The sequence below is a fragment of the Mytilus californianus genome, unplaced genomic scaffold (genome assembly GCF_021869535.1).
Source record: "Mytilus californianus isolate M0D057914Y unplaced genomic scaffold, xbMytCali1.0.p SCAF_3, whole genome shotgun sequence".
Classification (NCBI taxonomy): Eukaryota; Metazoa; Mollusca; class Bivalvia; order Mytilida; family Mytilidae; genus Mytilus; species Mytilus californianus.
This window is the reverse complement of record NW_026262679.1, coordinates 79,314,591-79,334,257: the sequence shown is the minus strand read 5'-3', so window position 1 is coordinate 79,334,257 and position 19,667 is coordinate 79,314,591. Positions and strand designations below refer to the sequence as shown.

At 31.8% G+C, this 19,667-nt stretch overlaps 1 protein-coding gene across 4 annotated transcripts in view; it reads right to left on the bottom strand.

Moving 5' to 3' along the window:
* Nucleotides 1–204: 204 nt before the first annotated feature.
* Nucleotides 205–19,667, bottom strand: part of LOC127735131 (uncharacterized) — a 43,356-nt gene continuing 23,893 nt past the window's right edge. For all 4 annotated transcript variants that reach the window (XM_052245210.1, XM_052245211.1, XM_052245213.1 and 1 more), the window contains 8 exons: nt 19,526–19,608; nt 14,893–14,959; nt 14,266–14,407; nt 13,828–13,984; nt 9,474–9,537; nt 8,935–9,063; nt 7,554–7,652; nt 205–5,018 (listed from right to left, as the gene is read on the bottom strand). In XM_052245210.1, coding sequence (XP_052101170.1) covers nt 4,803–5,018; nt 7,554–7,652; nt 8,935–9,063; nt 9,474–9,537; nt 13,828–13,984; nt 14,266–14,407; nt 14,893–14,959; nt 19,526–19,608 — 957 coding nt within the window. In that variant the 3' untranslated portion in view covers nt 205–4,802. The remainder of the gene's footprint in view (nt 5,019–7,553; nt 7,653–8,934; nt 9,064–9,473; nt 9,538–13,827; nt 13,985–14,265; nt 14,408–14,892; nt 14,960–19,525; nt 19,609–19,667) is intronic.

The following is a 19,667-nucleotide window of genomic DNA, read 5'->3' as shown; positions in this document are numbered from 1 at the left end:
GTGACGCCACCAAAATTCAAACTTGATCTGTGTTTTGTGGTAATAAGCATTGTGTATAAGTTTCATAACATTTGGTTGAGGCAAACTCAAGTTAGAGAACGGAAACCAATTTTGGGACGTACGGACGGACGTACGTACAGACGGACAAGGGTAAAACTTAATGCCCCCACCGCTACGGCGGGGGCATAAAAACAAACAAACAAATATAATTTCACATACTGTTTATTATATAAACAGGACAAAAAATTACTACTAGTTACATTTAATAAACAAGTGTGTATTAAACAACAATAAACCAAAATTAATTTCTAAAAAATATTTTAAAAATCCATATTATGTTCTCAATTCTATATTACAAGATGCCTATATCAACATATGCTTATATATTCACAAATCAAATAAAACAATTAATAAATTGTAAAATAAAAAAAGTAAACAACATATTTATATTAATTGTATGTCAATAAAAGAAATTATCTGTATTATCTGTACTAACAGTTATTTATCAAACATGATTTATAAAACCAAAAACAAATGTTTCAACAAGTCATTCTATGTTGATTAAAGGTGGTCAACAACCTATGATTGCATTTTTCTGACCGCAAGGTATTCTTCAAGAAAAGAAAATATTTTATTCACCTCAGACATTAGAGTGTACAAGAGGACATAAACAAACATATATAAAACATGACAGACACGCAACTCAGTACATTAATAAACTGACGTTGACATTTAGTACACTGTTTTAGTAATCAAACAGACCCAGAAATTAATAGACACAAGTCCTTCTTTGGGTAAATGGGGGAAAAAAATAAAAAAAATGCTGTTATAACAAACGAAACAACTTCTAATTAAAAAAAAAAATAAATTCGTAAATCCATACTGAACACCGCCACATTAAACTTTTCATCTTTTAATTTCTTATATATTTTTGGACAAATGACAATGACAGCACATTGCCATTCCAATGTTAATGAACCAAAAAATGTTCAGTTGTTTAAGAACAACATTTATTTTCAGTATGTAGTGGTATCTACTAAACTAAAATATAAATTTATAACTTTAATTATGAAAATTCTGCAGAAAATAATATGTATAATGTACAACAATGATATCTGAACACATAATATATGTAGAGTATACTTCACTACATCTTCAATGACAATCAACTACTGTGGATTCATTATTATTCGTTGGATACCAATTTCCGTGGGTTTCGTGGGTACAGGTGAACCACAAATTTTAATGTTCAACGAATAACATATTTTCAATAGGCTTTGTATATAGAGATTGGCAAAACCACGAAATCAAATATCCACGAATATGCAAGTTTTCAGCAATCCATGAAAATTGATACCCACGAAAATAAATGAATCCACAGTAAATCTGTTTATTTCAAAATTTATTTTTTTAACAAAATGGACAAGGATTGAGGACAAAATAAAAAAAAGAATGTGTCCATCAGACACAGATGCTCCCGTTTGTAAATATGAAAGAGTAAATGTACTAATTCAAACCTATTGTTGTTTTGTTTTCTTTGAAACTTAATAAAGGGGCATAACACAAGAACAGTGAAAGTGGTGCACCCATATTCGAAATTGATCTGTGTTTTGTGGTATTAAGCATTGTGTATAAGCTTCATAACGTTTGCTTGTTAGAGTGTGGAAACGACAAATTGGCTAACTTTTTATTTATAAAGGATGAAAGGTGAAAGTGAAGAATCACAAATTTGACCTAGATCTGTGTTTGGTGGTAATTAGCATTGTGTACAAGTTTCAGAACATTTGGTTAAGGCAACCTTAAGTTAGAAAACGGAAACCAAGTTGGGGACATACGGAGGTAAGACAACCAATGGTAATCTGTATAAGATTTATGTTTGATAGGTATAAAATACCTTTTGAACCTATTTTATCAAATCGAAATAGCAAAAATATTTTCTCACAAAATTGAAGCAGATTCAGTGACTAGTTCAAAGACAAATGAACACAATTATTAGCTAAATATATTAACAATGTTTTTAGGTTTTAGGTTGTAGGAATTTTTTCCCCAAATGAACAATAATCAAAGAAAGAAGCTGTTCACTGAAAATCAGAAATCACAGACAATTGTGGGACTTTATAACCCAGTTTAGAAGAAAATAAAAGACAACACTTACTGGTACTTTCATAATGACACCTTTAAAGCTAAATTTACAGGGCTGCTTTAAAATATAATTTTCAAACCAATATATCTGAAATGCTGTGTTAAAATAATAATAATCCTGTCTTAAATATGATATCATTAAAATTGCCTCTTTTTTTTTTGTAGTTGTAACGATGTCGACTTAATTCAATTTCTAGTCAATACAGTTGATGACGGTAATTTACATAGCCTACTTTCTAGAAAAAAAACTATGCAATTAAGCAGACTATGTTTATAAATAATAAATGGGGAATGTGTCCAAATGCCCCCGCTTGCATATCATATAAAGTTATAAAGGGACATAACTGAAAAATAGTAAAAGTAGACTCTACCCAAATTTGTCCTTGATCTGAGTTTTGTGGTAATAAGTATTGTGTATAAGTTTCATAACATTTGGTTGAGGCAAACTTAAGTTAGGAACGGAAACAAAAAGTTCAGCAATTTTTCCCTTTGTAAAGGGGCATAACTCTAGAACAGTAAAAGTGACATCACCAAAATTCAAACTTGATCTGTATTTTGTAGTAATAAGCATTGTGTATAAGTTTCATAACATTTGGTTGAGACTAACTTAAGTAAGAGAACGGAAACTAACTTTGGGACGTACGGACAGACAAGGGTAAAACTTAAAGCCCCCTCCTCTATGGCAGGGACATAAAAAGTCATGGATTTCAGAGTCAAAAGTAAAGGAAATCCCAGAAAAAGACAATCTCCTATGTATATATATGTACATTATCGAAAGTCTAAGACTGTTTATAAAATCATGGATTTCAAGATTAGAAATAAAGAAAGTCCCTGAAGGAAGACAAGAACTTAGGTATATACATGTACATTATTGAACGTCTCAAAGAATATACATGTCTGGAGTCAGTTTCACAAAAATACTTATGACTAAGATTGATCATAAGTCATGAACAATTCAGTATACTTACGATCAATGTAAGTCGTAAGTTTTTTTTGTGAAACCAACTCCTGATGTTTAAGTATTATGTTTTAACTACAGTCGATCTCTGATCTCAAGGGACTGTAATACAATTTTGAATTAACCAAAGTTCAACCTGAAGAGGGATGAGGTGATTTTAATGAAAGGGACTTGAATTAGCACGACATAAATCAGTATTGCATATCCTGTAGATCTTATACATTGTATGAGTGGACATTGATCCAAATGAAGTTTAACATTCCAGAAGGTGTTTTTGTTTCCTGTAGTTGTTTAAGTACTGCATTTTTCTAATTCTGCAACTTTTTATATTTTTGAAGCGTGAAAGTTCGATTTGATGAACCCATTTGTTGTAATTTGTATTTAATAACCATTTTTGAGTTAATATTTATTTTGTTGCTGTGTCTGCTTATTGAATAAAACTTCTTGGTCTAAATTTATTTATTTTTATCGGTCTGAGGATCAAAAAGGTACAGTGTACCAGGCTTAATTGAACACTCCATTCTTTATACTACCCGAAGTGTATCATTATGCACATGATGTAGGTTATAGGTGTATTGTTAATTTTTTTTATGCTAGTGGTGATTTTTGATAGGTGTTAAAAATTTGAATATAACAAATATAATTTACAAACTGCAGATTAAGTTCAGTCAGACTCAATAAAATTCAACTAAAATTGAGCAATTTAATAAAAATTAATATAAATTACTGTGTTGCAACTTTGCACAGAAAAAATATTTCGACTCATGTGGAATTTCCAATCACCAGAGATCAGGACATGGAGATCAACTGTACTTCAATTTATAAACAAAAATTGTTGTTTTGGTTGTAAAATTTCTTGTACTGATGAAAAAAATAAAACAACAAGTGTTATTGATCTAAACAGATTTGTTTTCATTGACCTATATGTAACATGAAACATCGTACATCTTTGTTGAAGAAAACTATGACTTTTACAAAAATAAGTCAGAAGTGATTGTCATCATTATGATAATAAAAGTGTAACTATGTGCCTAAGCACACTTTATCAATGACCTTGACATAGTTTCCAAATGCAAAGTAGTAAAGAGTTTCCTCACGGGGTTTTATTTGATACTGGTCTGGAACTTGAGATAAAAAGAATTAGAAATAAATGGAGTTTTTAACACACCACACAAATAAATCCTAAAAGTCTACAATCAATTTTCAAACATTTTACTTCCTGGTTTTAAAGTTAAAGCTATTTTCTTGTTTAGATTTCTAGGATTTCTCATAATATGCAGACTCTTCTATCAATTCATACAGATATATACCAATTAATGTGGACAGCAGACGTGCTGTATGTTATTCTTACAAAAAATGTATCCCTCCCCACTCTGATCATATACGATATGTATGTATCAGTGATAATGGGATTTATTGATTTGAGTCAGCTATACTGTAAACCAACTTATTTTCATGCACTTTATTTCGTGTTTAGCCCTTTCCAGCCGACTTCTCTGTGATTTATTTTCACAATTTTCACAATTTCCTGAATATCTTGATGTAATCATATAAGGGAAGACCCAAGTGTTACATATTCAAGACCATTTATATTTGAGTTATTTTTCTAATCTGGAAAGTAGTGAAAATAAGTTGGTTTACAATAATTCAATGATAATTTGATAAAATTTCACAAAGAAAAGACAACTTGTTTCCACTGTATCTATGTTAAACCATATTTGTATTTAAAGGTTTCCATTCTTTGCTGTGACTTTTGTAAAGCTTCTTGTTTTTCTTCCTCTGTATAACCACGAAACTCCATCAATGATTGATGTTGTCTCTCTCTCTCTCTCTTTGTCATGTAAACACCTTTATTGAATTGTTCCCAAGCTTTCTTTCTTCCATAGGATTTCGTTTTGATAAGTGCATATACAACTGCCTAAAAACAACAGATACATGACTTATAATCATTTCAGAGTTTAATTGAAAAAAGGTTTTGAGATCAAATAATTAGACAATAGACCTTCAGCAAGTATTAATTTAGCATGTTTGGTATATATGTACAATCATTTACTAAAAACTTTCAGATTTACTTTTTACACCTTTACACAAACTTCAAAGACTGATCTTAAAACATCTTTTAGATTCCTTAAAAATGGCAGTGCTGAAAGTTTAGGTCAGTTAATATTTCTGTAACTAGTTGATAAATTTTTTGGAAAATTTTCGACACATAATCCCTGCTTAACATACAAATCAAACGTGGAGAATTGTCAAAAGCATTTCATTTATTGAAATATTGAAATTATATAGATGACGGTATAGATTTCCTTGGTTTTAATTTGAAAATAGTAGTGTGTTGTATGACCATGATATAAACAACTTCATGTCACAGCATCTTACCTCAGGTATCCATCATCCAGAACATAGGAAATATCCGGGATATGCTACCTCAGGTATCCAAACATCCAACACATACGAAATATCCGGGATATCTTACCTCAGGTATCCAAACATCCAGAACATAGGAAATATCAGGGATATCTTACCTCAGGTATCCAAACATCCAGAACATAGGAAATATCAGGGATATCTTACCTCAGGTATCCAAACATCCAACACATAGGAAATATCAGGGATATCTTACCTCAGGTATCCAAACATCCAGAACATAGGAAATATCAGGGATATCTTACCTCAGGAATTCAAACATCCAGAACATAGGAAATATCAGGGATATCTTACCTGAGGTATCCAAACATCCAACACATAGGAAATATCAGGGATATCTTACCTCAGGTATCCAAACATCCAACACATAGGAAATATCAGGGATATCTTACCTGAAGTGTCCAAACATCCAGAACATAGGAAATATCTGAGATATCTTACCTCAGGAATTCAAACATTCTGAACATAGGAAATATCAGGGATATCTTACCTCAGGTATCCAAACATCCAGAACATAGGAAATATCAGGGATATCTTACCTCAGGAATTCAAACATCCAGAACATAGGAAATATCAGGGATATCTTACCTGAGGTATCCAAACATTCTGAACATAGGAAATATCAGGGATATCTTACCTCAGGTATCCAAACATCCAGAACATAGGAAATATCAGGGATATCTTACCTCAGGTATCCAAACATCCAACACATAGGAAATATCAGGGATATCTTACCTCAGGTATCCAAACATCCAGAATATAGGAAATATCAGGGATATCTTACCTCAGGAATTCAAACATCCAGAACATAGGAAATATCAGGGATATCTTACCTGAGGTATCCAAACATCTAACACATAGGAAATATCAGGGATATCTTACCTCAGGTATCCAAACATCCAACACATAGGAAATATCAGGGATATCTTACCTGAAGTGTCCAAACATCCAGAACATAGGAAATATCTGAGATATCTTACCTCAGGAATTCAAACATTCTGAACATAGGAAATATCAGGGATATCTTACCTCAGGTATCCAAACATCCAGAACATAGGAAATATCAGGGATATCTTACCTCAGGAATTCAAACATCCAGAACATAGGAAATATCAGGGATATCTTACCTGAGGTATCCAAACATTCTGAACATAGGAAATATCAGGGATATCTTACCTCAGGTATCCAAACATCCAGAACATAGGAAATATCAGGGATATTAACATCCAGAACATAGGAATTATCAGGGATATCTTACCTGAGGTATCCAAACATCCAGAACATAGGAAATATCTGAGATATCTTACCTCAGGAATTCAAACATCCAAAACATAGGAAATATCAGGGATATCTTACCTCAGGTATCCAAACATCCAGAACATAGGAAATATCAGGAATATCTTACCTCAGGTATCTAAACATTCTGAACATAGGAAATATCAGGGATATCTTACCTCAGGTATCCAAACATCCAACACATAGGAAATATCAGGGATATCTTACCTGAAGTGTCCAAACATCCAGAACATAGGAAATATCTGAGATATCTTACCTCAGGAATTCAAACATTCTGAACATAGGAAATATCAGGGATATCTTACCTCAGGTATCCAAACATCCAGAACATAGGAAATATCAGGGATATCTTACCTCAGGAATTCAAACATCCAGAACATAGGAAATATCAGGGATATCTTACCTGAGGTATCCAAACATTCTGAACATAGGAAATATCAGGGATATTAACATCCAGAACATAGGAATTATCAGGGATATCTTACCTGAGGTATCCAAACATTCTGAACATAGGAAATATCAGGGATATCTTACCTCAGGAATTCAAACATCCAGAACATAGGAAATATCAGGGATATCTTACCTCAGGTATCCAAACATCCAGAACATAGGAAATATCAGGAATATCTTACCTCAGGTATCTAAACATTCTGAACATAGGAAATATCAGGGATATCTTACCTCTGGTATCCAAACATCCAGAACATAGGAAATATCAGGGATATCTTACCTCAGGTATCCAAACATCCAGAACATAGGAAATATCAGGGATATCTTTCTTTGGTAATTCATAAAGCCAATCTTTTAATATTTCTACAATTTCTTCTTCCTAAATGACAAATGTGTAATTATAAATATCTTACTTTTACTACACATTTATATATTATATAATTTTAGATTTTTCCATTATTTTAAGTGTTAAGTTTTGTCAATTAACACACATTGCAGCTCTGGAAAATCAAGCTTTCTTGTTAGAGAAGAAATTTAAATCCTGGGCCCTCGGTCATAAAACTTTACTCAGTACTTAAGAGTACAAAACATGTGCTCATAAGACTAAATCCAGTATTTTGGTTGAATTCAGAGTCCGAGTACGATAACCTTACTCCAAATTTTATGACCGCAAGACCTGGTACTCTGGGATTTGTCAGTGAAAGGGTTAATTGTATTGAATTAACAAAAAGCATTTAAGTGTACTTTGTAATGCATCAGTTAATATTTGAGATATTTTAATCTTATGATTTCAAGGTTAAATGATATCAATAATTACTTAAGGTTTGTAATACTGTCAATATATAATAGGGAGATGTGGTATGATTACCAATGAGACAACTATTCACCAAAGACTAAATGATGTAGGTGTTAGCAACGATAGGTTGATGTATGGCCTTCAACAATGAGCAAAACCCCCACCACATAGCAAGCTATAAAAGGGCCTGACATAACAAAATGTAAAACAATTCAAAAGAGAAAACCAACAAATAAACTGTTGACACAGAGATATGTCACGTCTGTCAGCATAAAATTCAGAAAAAGACAATCTGATGGACAGCAATATTGCTAATTAACTGAAAGTCACTGGACCATGAACTTAAAGGCAGGTCCTAGAAATGGTCAACAAACTGAGATGTACAAACAGTAATGTAACTTTATAGAAAATATCGTTGTCTATTGTAAGTATCAAACTAACTTAAGCAGAAAACTGAACATTGAAAATTGCTAATTAATTAAAAGTCACTGGACCATGACCTAGGGAATATCTGATATGTACTGATAGTAATGCAACTTCATACAAAATATCATTGATCTATCACAAGTAGTTCTTATCAAATTAACTTAAGCAGAAAACTTGACAATTGTTGACACCATTGTCGCCGGAAAAGCAATATGTATATCTTGTCTTCCTCGACTTTTGTCTCAGGCAAGACAAAAACAACAAACGAAAAACAAATATCATATACAGTAACAAAAACAACCACTGAATTACAGGCTCCTGACGTGGGACAGGCACATACAGAATGTGGCTGGTTTAAACATGTTTCTTGGTGCCCAACCCTCCTCCTAAGTGTACATTATTATTTTTTTGTTTTCTATATTTTAGTATTATAGCATACCTGTTCTTCATTGTAAATTGGACCAAACCCTGCATACCGTAGACTATTTTTTTCCTTTACTGTGCCCCGAACAAACTTTTGATGTAATTCACTCTTCCTTTTTCCATAAAAAATATCCAACAGATAATTCTGAAATTTCAAATTGTAAAACAAAATTATTTCACTAAACCTGCTTTCAAAATTTTCTTGATTAGTTAATTAAAGTATAAATAGCAGCTGTAGAGCCTCAAATATATATTCTTGTCATTACATGTTATTTTTATCTAAAAAAATTCTCAAGTTTTAAAAATGATTACCAGCCAAACTTCTATCTGACTTGATCACAAAAAGTAGCATATACATACAAATACATGTAAATTATCACATTAAATCATTTCTTTACATATTTTATTGAAGACAGTTGTTGGAAGCATTCTAATATTAAAACGCAAAACAAATCAGGAAACTTGCATTTAAATCAGGTATATATTTCTGTAATTGTAACTAATATTTTCATTACTTTTATCTCCATTTTGATTTTTATTAAGAGCTGTTCATACCTTCATTTCTGCAGACTTTACAAAGTCCACCAGTTTTGATTGTTTCTCTGTCATTTTTCTTAATCTGCAACAAGATATAAATTATTATGTACATTTACTGTATAATATATTCAAACTTAATATTTCCTAATTTGATTTTCTTTACAAATAAAATGCTCCGCTTGGCGCAGCTTGATACGACCGCAGAGGTCGAACCCTGAACAGTTGGGGCAAGTATGGACACAACATTCAAGCTTGATACAGCACTGAATTTGGATTGTGATTAAATATTTGACACAGCATAGGTTTCTGACACAGAATGAATGTGGTCTAAGAACTTAAATTTTTTTAATTTACCTTTTCAAACCATATCATTATTATTTGCTTTTATATATCAATCAGAAATAACCAGCTTAAAATGGAAAATTTTAAAGAAAAAAAAATGAAAAAAATATCCCCCCAAATTTTTTGAACCCCCTTAAGATTCATCATCCCCAACCTCAATCCCAGCCTTCCCTTTGTGGTATGGTACCTTGTAGTACAATTTCAGAGAGATCCATACACTTGAACACAAGTTATTGTCTGGAAACTAGAAAAATGCTTATTTTTGGCCCCTTTTTCCTAAACATTTTGGGCAATTACCCCCAAACTCAATTCCAGCTTTCCCTTTGTGATATGGAACCTTGTAGTACAATTTCAGAAAGATCCATACACTAACACACAGCTTGATACGACCACAGAGGTCTAACCCTGAACAGTTGGGGCAAGTATGGACACAACGTTCAAGCTTGATACAGCTTTGCATTTGGATTGTGATTAAATATTTGACACAGCATAGGTTTCAGACACAGAATGAATGTGGTCTAAGAACTTAAAAATTTTAAATTGGACATTCACCTATTATGGTCCAATATCCAAAATCTAAATACATGGTTAGATTCAGCATATCAAAGAACCCCAAGAATTCAATTTTTGATGAAATCAAACAAAGTTTAATTTTGGACCCTTTTCACCTCAATGTGGACAAAGTTGATAACTGGGCCCAAAAATCAAAAATCTAAATACATGGTTAGATTCAGCATATCAAAGAACCCCATATATTCAATTTTTGTTGAAATCAAACAAAGTTTAATTTTGGACCCCGATTTGGACCAACTTGAAAACTCAGCCCATAATCAAAAATCTAAATACATGTTTAGATTCAGCATATCAAAGAACCCTAAGAATTCAATTTTTGTTAAAATCAAACTAAGTTTAATTTTGGACCCTTTGGACCTTAATGTAGACCAATTTGAAAACGGAACCAAAAATTAAGAATCTAAATACACGGTTAGATTCGGCATATCAAAGAACCCCAATAATTCAATTTTTGATGAAATCAAACAAAGTTTAATTTTGGACCCTTTGGACCTCAATGTGGACCAATTTAAAAACGGGGCCCAAAATCCAAAAACTAAATACACGGTTAGATTCAGCATATTAAAGAACCCCAAGAATTCAAGAATAAAACCCCATTGAAATTGGTCAAGAAATAAGCAATTTATACGAAGTATCTTCTTTTGCACAATACTGTGCAATTAAATATTTCTTGCTATTGCGCAATACTGTACAATTGACAATTTCTTGCTATTGCGCAATATTGTGCTATTGGATATTTCTTGCTATTGCGCAATACTGTGCAATTGAAGATTTCTTGCTATTGCGCAATACTGTGCAATTGAAGATTTCTTGCTATTGTGCAATACTGTGCAATTGAAAATTTCTTGCTATTGCACAATACTTATTATATAATAATTTACACATCCTGTTTGGTGTGTTTCTCCTACCATATCATTATTATTTGCTTTTAAATATAAATCAGAAATAACCAACTTAAAATGGAAAATTTTAAAAGAAAAAAAAAAGGAAAAAAAGAAAAAAAAAGGGAAAAAAAAGGGAAAAAAAAAAAATCCCCCCCCAAATTTTTTGAACCCCCTTATGATTCATCACCCCCAAACTCAATCCTAGCCTTCCCTTTGTGGTATGGTACCTTGCAGTACAATTTCAGAGAGATCCATACACTTGAACACAAGTTATTGTCTGGAAACTAGAAAAATGTGTTTTTTGGCCCCAAATTCATAAACAAGTAGGGCAATTACCCCCAAACTCAAACCCAGCTTTCCCTTTGTGATATGGAACCTTGTAGTACAATTTCAGAAAGATCCATACACTTACACACAAGTTATTGTCCTGAAACTAGAAAAATGCTTGTTTTTTGCCCCTTTTTGGCCCCTAATTCCTAAAATATTGAGGCAATTACCCCCAAAATCAATCCCAGCCTTCCCTTTGTGGTATGGTACCTTGCAGTACAATTTCAGAGAGATCCATACACTTGAACACAAGTTATTGTCTGGAAACTAAAAAATGCTTATTTTTGGCCCCTTTTTGGCCCCCAATTCCTAAACGTTTCGGCAATTACCCCCAAACTCAATTCCAGCTTTCCCTTTGTGATATGGAACCTTGTAGTACAATTTCAGAAAGATCCATACACTTACACACAAGTTATTGTCATGAAACTAGAAAAATGCTTGTTTTTTGCCCCTTTTTTGGCCCCTAATTCCTAAAATTTTGAGGCAATTACCCTTAAAATCAATCCCAGCATTCCTTTTGTGATATGGAACCTTGTGGTACAATGTCAGAGAGATCCATACACTAACACACAAGTTATGTCTGGAAGTTACAAAAATGCTTATTTTTGGCCCCTTTTTGGCCCCTAATTCCTTTACTGTTGGTACCATAACCCCCAAAATCAATCCCAACCTTCCTTTTGTGGTATTGAACCTTGTGGTAAAATTTCATAGAGATCCATTCACTTAAACTAAAGTTAGAGTGCAAAAACCAATGTGTCTTCGGACAACGCCGGATGACGATGATGACGACGACGCCAACGTCATACCAATATACAACCACAAAAATTTTTTTGCGGTGGTATAAAAATGCTTATTTTTGGCCCCTTTTTGGAATTTTGGGTTCACAATGCTCTTCAACTTTGTACTTGTTTGGCTTTATAACTATTTTGATCTGAGCATCACTGATGAGTCTTATGTAGACGAAACACACGTCTCGCATTTGGCCCCTAATTCTTTAACTGTTGGTACCATAACCCCCAAAATTTATCCCAACCTTCCTTTAGTGGTATTGAACCTTCTGGTAAAAATTTATAGAGATCCATTCACTTAAACTAAAGTTATTGTCCGGAATCTAAATGCGTCTTCGGACAACGCAGACGACGACATGATAGCATTATACAATGCAAAACATTTTTTGCGGTCGTATAAAAAAAATCAAACAATAAAGAATTGAATTTTTTAACATTTATCTCAACCTAAGATAAGATCCATTATCAAGTACTAGTATGGTTTAAAATTCACGATTTCAAATGACCAACTCTTAATTTTCATGTCCTTAATCAAGACTTTCCATGAAATTAAATGTATGTAAGGGAAATTTTTTGTGTTTTTATTTTAATTCCAAAAGTAGCAATAAAAACCCCTCAAGAAAATTTGCCCATACAATAAAAACAGAAAATACTAAAATCAAACAAGTGATGTGAACAGGAGATAGGTCTATTTCACTCACTACAAGTTTTAGAGAGAAATTTGATCTTTCATCCTCTGATATGCATTATTTAAAAGATTAGTAAGTGGGAAAATTTAACTCACAAATCTTTTTCATAGTCTGATCACTGCCATAATTATGGCCAGCTGAAAAATTCTTAACAAAATAAACTCAACATTTTGATGCAAGTGTTTGCCTATGAAATACATTTACTTCATTTCAGTAAATATAAGAACAGTACCAATTTCCCCCATGTTGCACATATTTTATCTGTTCAAGGGCAATAACTATTTAAAAAAAAGTTAATGGTTCTTTTAAACTTTTTATAAATATCTTAAGAGAAATATAGGCTTGAGAGAACTTTCAATGCAATTTTTCATAAATTAATATTTCCGAAGGGGCATAACTCAATAATAGTTGATCTGCACTAATTTTTCAAACAAATTCGAGACATTTTGATATAAATTTCATAAATATCTGGCAAGAACTGTACAAGTGAGATCACCTACAATGCAATTTTCTATTGAACTTATATTTCCAAAGGGCATGCTGAAACATTTTCCATATAAATATTTCCAAGGGACATAAATCTTTTAAAATTAGAAAAACAGCACTGATTACTAATTTGTCAGAGACATTGCTGATATAAATTTCTAAATATATGCAAAGTATTATACACTTGAGAGCACTTACGAAACTGGACAACGCCCAGTACTTCTATCTCCCCTGCAATGTCCACAGGGGACAAAATAGTACATCAATTTTTATTAAGAAATACCTCTCTATTTCTTTTGCTGAAGGTTCCAGAGAGTGATAATTTGGCAAGGGACTATTAGATAGTATATCTTCTGAGTCACTGAGTCTGTTTTCAGTATCAGATGAGTTTGGTCCACAGTTTATCTGCAAATTTGAATCACTGTCTACCTCCTCTTCATCTGTAATTAAAACTTTTTTTTCAAGGATGTTTTAAGTCTACTGTTTCTAATGAATCACTATTTTAGATGGTTTTCAAAATCTGTATAACTCTACCTTTATGCTTTTTTTGGTATATTTATACTTTTTCTGTTATTTGAATTTTGACCTTCCTGTTTTTCAACTTTATAAAAGTTAAATGTTATCATTATCATATTTATTCAAATAGAACAACATTTTAGAAATATTATTCCTGTTGCATTATATTTACAATTAGTTTTTACAAAATTTCTTTTATACAAACCATCGCTTTCTCTGCTGAAAAAGGAGAATTCCTCTTTGTTCAGTGATGACAATGCCCTCTGGTGGAGAAAACTCTCTGCCTTCTCACATGCTTCAGTAAACCTCCTTCTCATCTCAGGATCAGGTATACTCTCTCCCTGGTCCTGTAAAATGTAATTCACTGTCTTAATTTTCAATTTGATACCATATTTAATTTTTAGGGAGGAAAAGGGGGGGTGTCTTAACCTTAACTGGTACAAATAATTCAACTTATTTTCAAATATTGTTATACATTTAAATAATAGTTTATGGTAGTATTTTGTTAAATTTTATATTGGATACTATAAATATTTGATTTACCAGTGAGGGTTAACCATCTATAGATTGAGATGGATAAGAACCTCTATTTTTATCATTGTGACTTTCATCACATTCAATTAAAAAATAGGGTATGCATATCTATGAACATTCTTCTTGCAATCATTATTTCCTTAGCTCAAAATCCCTGATGAAAGAAATATTTTTGCTTGGATGTTCAAAGACAAATATACCTGAGACCTTACATGTTAACCTATGAGGTATATTTTTTGTGGCGTCAGAGGATAGTACAATAGCAAATCACATTTTCTAAAAGTAAGAAGCAACTTACAATAAACTTTTGTTTCTGTTTATCGATGAATGGAAGAACAGTCTTACATCTATATGTTACTCTCAGTCTAAAAAAGAAAGATGAAATAATTTTCAGGAGTTACATAACATATCTTTTAAATTTTTAGGCACTTTACATAAAACAAGAGGCTCATGAGAGCCTGATATCACTCACCTGTAATTTCAGTTTCAGGCATGTGACTTATTTGTAGATCTTACTTTGCTGAACAATTTTGTCATTTACACTTTCTCTCTACTATAATAATATTAAAGATAATACATAACCCAAAACTGAAAAATTTCATAAAAATTAACTATTTCTGGACAGTAACCCTACAATAAGTTGTCCTATTGGTCTGAAGATTACTTGACAGGTAGATCTAAACCTGTTTAACACTTTCACCTATGTCAGTTTTGCTCTTACTGCTTTAGTTTTTGAGATGAAAGCCAAAAACTTCATTTGACCCCTATGTTCTATTTTTAGAAACTTCCGCCATGTTTTTGAATGGATCAAATCCCTGAATACAATCTATAAACTAAATACCATAAGGAACATTCAATTGAAGTTATTAAGTATTTGGCCAAGTAGTTTCAGAGAAGAAGATTTTTGAAACAGTAATAAGACTTTCACAAAAAATATAAAAAAAAAAAAGTTTTAAGGGCACTTACTCCTTAAGGGGTGATTTGACTATTGATCATGCTGACTTATTTGGAGATCTTACTTAGCTGAACATTTATTGCCATTTATAATTTCTCTTTATCTATTATAATATTAAAGAAAATAACCAAAAACAGTAAAATTTAATAAAAATAAACTATTTCCAACAGTAACCCAACAATGGGTTGTCGAACTTGTCTGAAAATTTCATAATAGATAGATCATGACCCATTTATCACTTTATCACTTTAACTTCCTTTCACTTTTCCTGTAACTGTTGTAGTTTTTTAGACATACCCAAAATCTGCTTTTGTCCCCCTATGTTCTATTTATAGCCATGGCGGCCGTGTTTGTTGACGAATACAATTTATAAACTAGATACCATAAGGAACATTCAGTTAAAATTTGGAAGAATTTGGCAAAGTAGTTTCAGAGGAGTAGATTTTTAAATATTAGCAAACATGATGAACAAATTGTGTAAAATTGTCTTTAAAGGGCAATAACTCATTAAGGGGTCAATTGACAATTTTGGTCATTTAACTTTTTTGTAGATCTTACTTTGTTGAACATTTTTGCTGTTTATAGTTTATCTGTATCTTCAATAATATTCAAGATAATAACCAAAAACTGCAAAATTTCCTTAAAATTCCCAATTTAGTGGCAGCAACCCAACAATGGGTTGTTCTGTTCATCTGAAAATTTCAGAGCTGATAGATCTTGACCTATTGAACATTTCCACACCATGTCAGATTTGCTCTAAATGCTTTAGTTTTTGAGATATAAGCCAAAAACTGCATTTGCCCCCTATGTTCTATCTTTAGCCATGGCGGCCATGTTTGTTGATGGATCAAAACTTCGGATATAATTTATAAACTAGATTCCCTAAGAAACATTCAGTTAAAGTTTGAAATTATTTGGCCCGGTAGTTTCAGAGGAGAGGATTCTTAAAATAGTTTACACCAACGACAGACGCCAAGTGATGGCATAAGCTCACATGGGGCCCTTTGGGCCCGGTGAGCTAAAAAGGTTTACAGAAAAAAATTTGTAATGGTTTCCGCGGAATCCTGTGTTTCACCTGCGATTGCTGCTGTTAGTGTAAATGTGTAATGTTGACTTAAAAAAAATATGTCCATTTATCAGTAAAATACAGAAAAATGAAAATAAATATTTTCAAAATTGTGTTTGGATACTGTACTTTGGTCATAAACAAGCTTCTGTCCAAATTTTATAAAATTCCAAGTAGGTTTGACAACAAGGTTGGGCGGTAAATACCACCCCCGGTATTTACCAGTGGTATTTACCGGTATTTACCGCCCCGGTCAATACTCCTCAAGTGGTCAATACTGGCAAATACTGGACAATTGAAATTTTCATGGTTCTTTTGACAGATTTTACTATCAATGTTAGTTAAATCTTAGTTGATAGGGGAAATTATTTTAACTTTATTCATATGGCATGATTCAGTTTATAAAAAGGATTGATATTGGTATGTTTTATCAACTATTAGCATGAATAATGACTTATTCAGTTCTTATGGATAATGATATAACATAGTTTAGGTATGGATATAAAATTGCTATATCAGTTATTTCAACATGTATAAAATATGTATATTTTTTTCTTGAAAAGGTTTGATTTTAACAGGTAAATAGAATTACAGGTGACTAGATTATCAGGGCATTACCTATTATATGGCAAGCAGGTGTCAAAAGTTTATTCAATATTACAACTGTCCCCTAATAAATGTTGACATAACAGGAAAAAAGTCATAAAAGTTATTTTTGAAGACTGTTTAAAACAATTATTTTATTCCTGACTATTCAACTGCATGATAAATATCTTCTAAAACCAAATACAGAAAATGGAAATTTTGAAGGATCTATACTTTGGCTGCTGTTTTTCTTTTTTTTTAATTTTATTCTAATAATCACTGTCCATGATGTGTTCATGTAAAAACAGTAAAATTTCAATTTATGTAAGAAAAGATAACATTAAAAAAGTCTAATTTTGACTTGAAAACTTTCATATTTTCATGACTAACAGTTATTGAATGTAGGGCTAAATATCACAGGACAGAAAGTCAATAAGCAATTTTGAAAGAACTGTTTCTTTGATTAAGAAAAGACTAATTTTTAAGACATTGTTTTGTTAAATTTGATGAAATTACTGTTAAGAAAACAAGCTGTCATAGTCTTTTTCTTGACTGGCTTCATGGTACCAAGAAATATCCTTTGTAGGATTAATATTTAATAAATCTTCATTTAACCATGTTCATTATCAATCTCATAAACATTACAATGAATTCATTTCAAGGATTTTCCCTTACATATTAAAAAACTTGTTAACAAATATTAATTGTGACTTTTTGTCCTTTACAATGTAGTAAATAAGTGACTTTCTGTCCTGTGAATATATTTGTCCATTTACCCTGTAGTTGACCAGGTAGGGACTGTATTTAATAGTAATATCTTATCAAAATTTCAATCGACCAGTATTTGCCAGTATTGACCAGTATTTGCCAGTATTTCCCAGTATTTACCGCCGGCCTGGTCAATACTAGTATTGACCGCTTTTTTGCCAACCTTGTTTGACAAAGTTATTGATGTCTAAAAAAAATTAAACCACAGATTGAACTTAAATGTTGACATTGCAGCTTTCGCAAAATAAATTTTTCAAGCTGGACAAAAATCATGTAATTGATAATTGATAAGTATGTGAAAAGTTCAACCTGTAAGATCTTTGAAATATTACAAATATTTACAGAAATTTTACGGTCTAAAGATAGTTAAATTTCAATTTTACTACATAAAAAGACAAAATCTGCATATTTTCACACTCATTTAAGAGAAGGTAATATTGAGTACATGTAAGTTCCACAACAAAATTAGCACGAAATGTGTCACTCAAATAGACAAACATTGTGGTAAATTATCAAGTGGTTTATTGCATGTGCTCTTCATTTGCAGGCCCAAAAACTGTCTGAAAAAAGATCAAAATTTATGCATTTTTCACAAAAACATGTAGAAAGGCCTTTTTAGTGATGTCATAAGGCCTGAGAACACAGTTATTTTGTAGTGCATTTCTTTTAGACAATAAATTCATAATAAAAAAAATCACAGCTGCTCTATCTCAAAAAGATTTTTACAGTGTAGTGTACTACTTCTGGGACAAATAATAATAAAATTATAGATGAGTCTGCCAGCTCTAACTCAAAATATGGACAATTCTATGTTAAGGGGGTCTATAATTCAGTTTGACAGCGTCAGACATACTAATTTTTGACCTTTTTTAACTGGACCAAATCACTTCTTTACATAAAAATTCATCACCCAAATTTTTTTAACATGTATTTTCATCCCCCTACTTAATATTTCATGCATAAAATATAAAGAAATAAATTTGGAAAGTGTAAGAAAAAAAGTTATACACTGTCCACACTAGGGACTTTATTTGTAGACAACGAAAATCAAAGGACGATAATGTGTCCTCAGACCATAACTGCATTTATTGTGACAATTTGGATCCAAAACTACTCTTTTATGAATTTATTTTACCTCAACCTTAAAAACAGACATGAATGGAAATCTTATATCAAAGTTTCAAATTTTAGTAAAAAAGTAGGCTGAATAAGGCATTTATTGCACCATGTCCTTACACCTGATGCTAGACCCCATATACATATATATCTCACACAAAAATTAGGCTAACATTATTTCAAATAAATGTATGTTGACAACCATTTCATATGACTTTTAAGGGAGTCCATATACTTCTATTACAATTACTTTGAATGGCAATGAGTAGAAATGTAACATTCCAAGATGTTTTTCATTCTTACTACTACAATGTAATCTATTTCATTTAGCCAGTTAACACTTATAAGCTCAAGTACCACTTAGCAATGATCAACCATCTCATTCGTTCAATAACCTTGTAACCTAGATATATTATGTTTCTAAATTAACTAACTAATTACCTATTTGGCATTTTAGTACATCCTTCAATGAAGGTAAGAGACAGTTTATGGATTCTCCGCTTTTTTCTGTAGACACGTCTGACCTGGAAGGAAAGAGCATGGATTTCTAGTTTCTACCATATGTTAGTTAGAAAAAAAATAT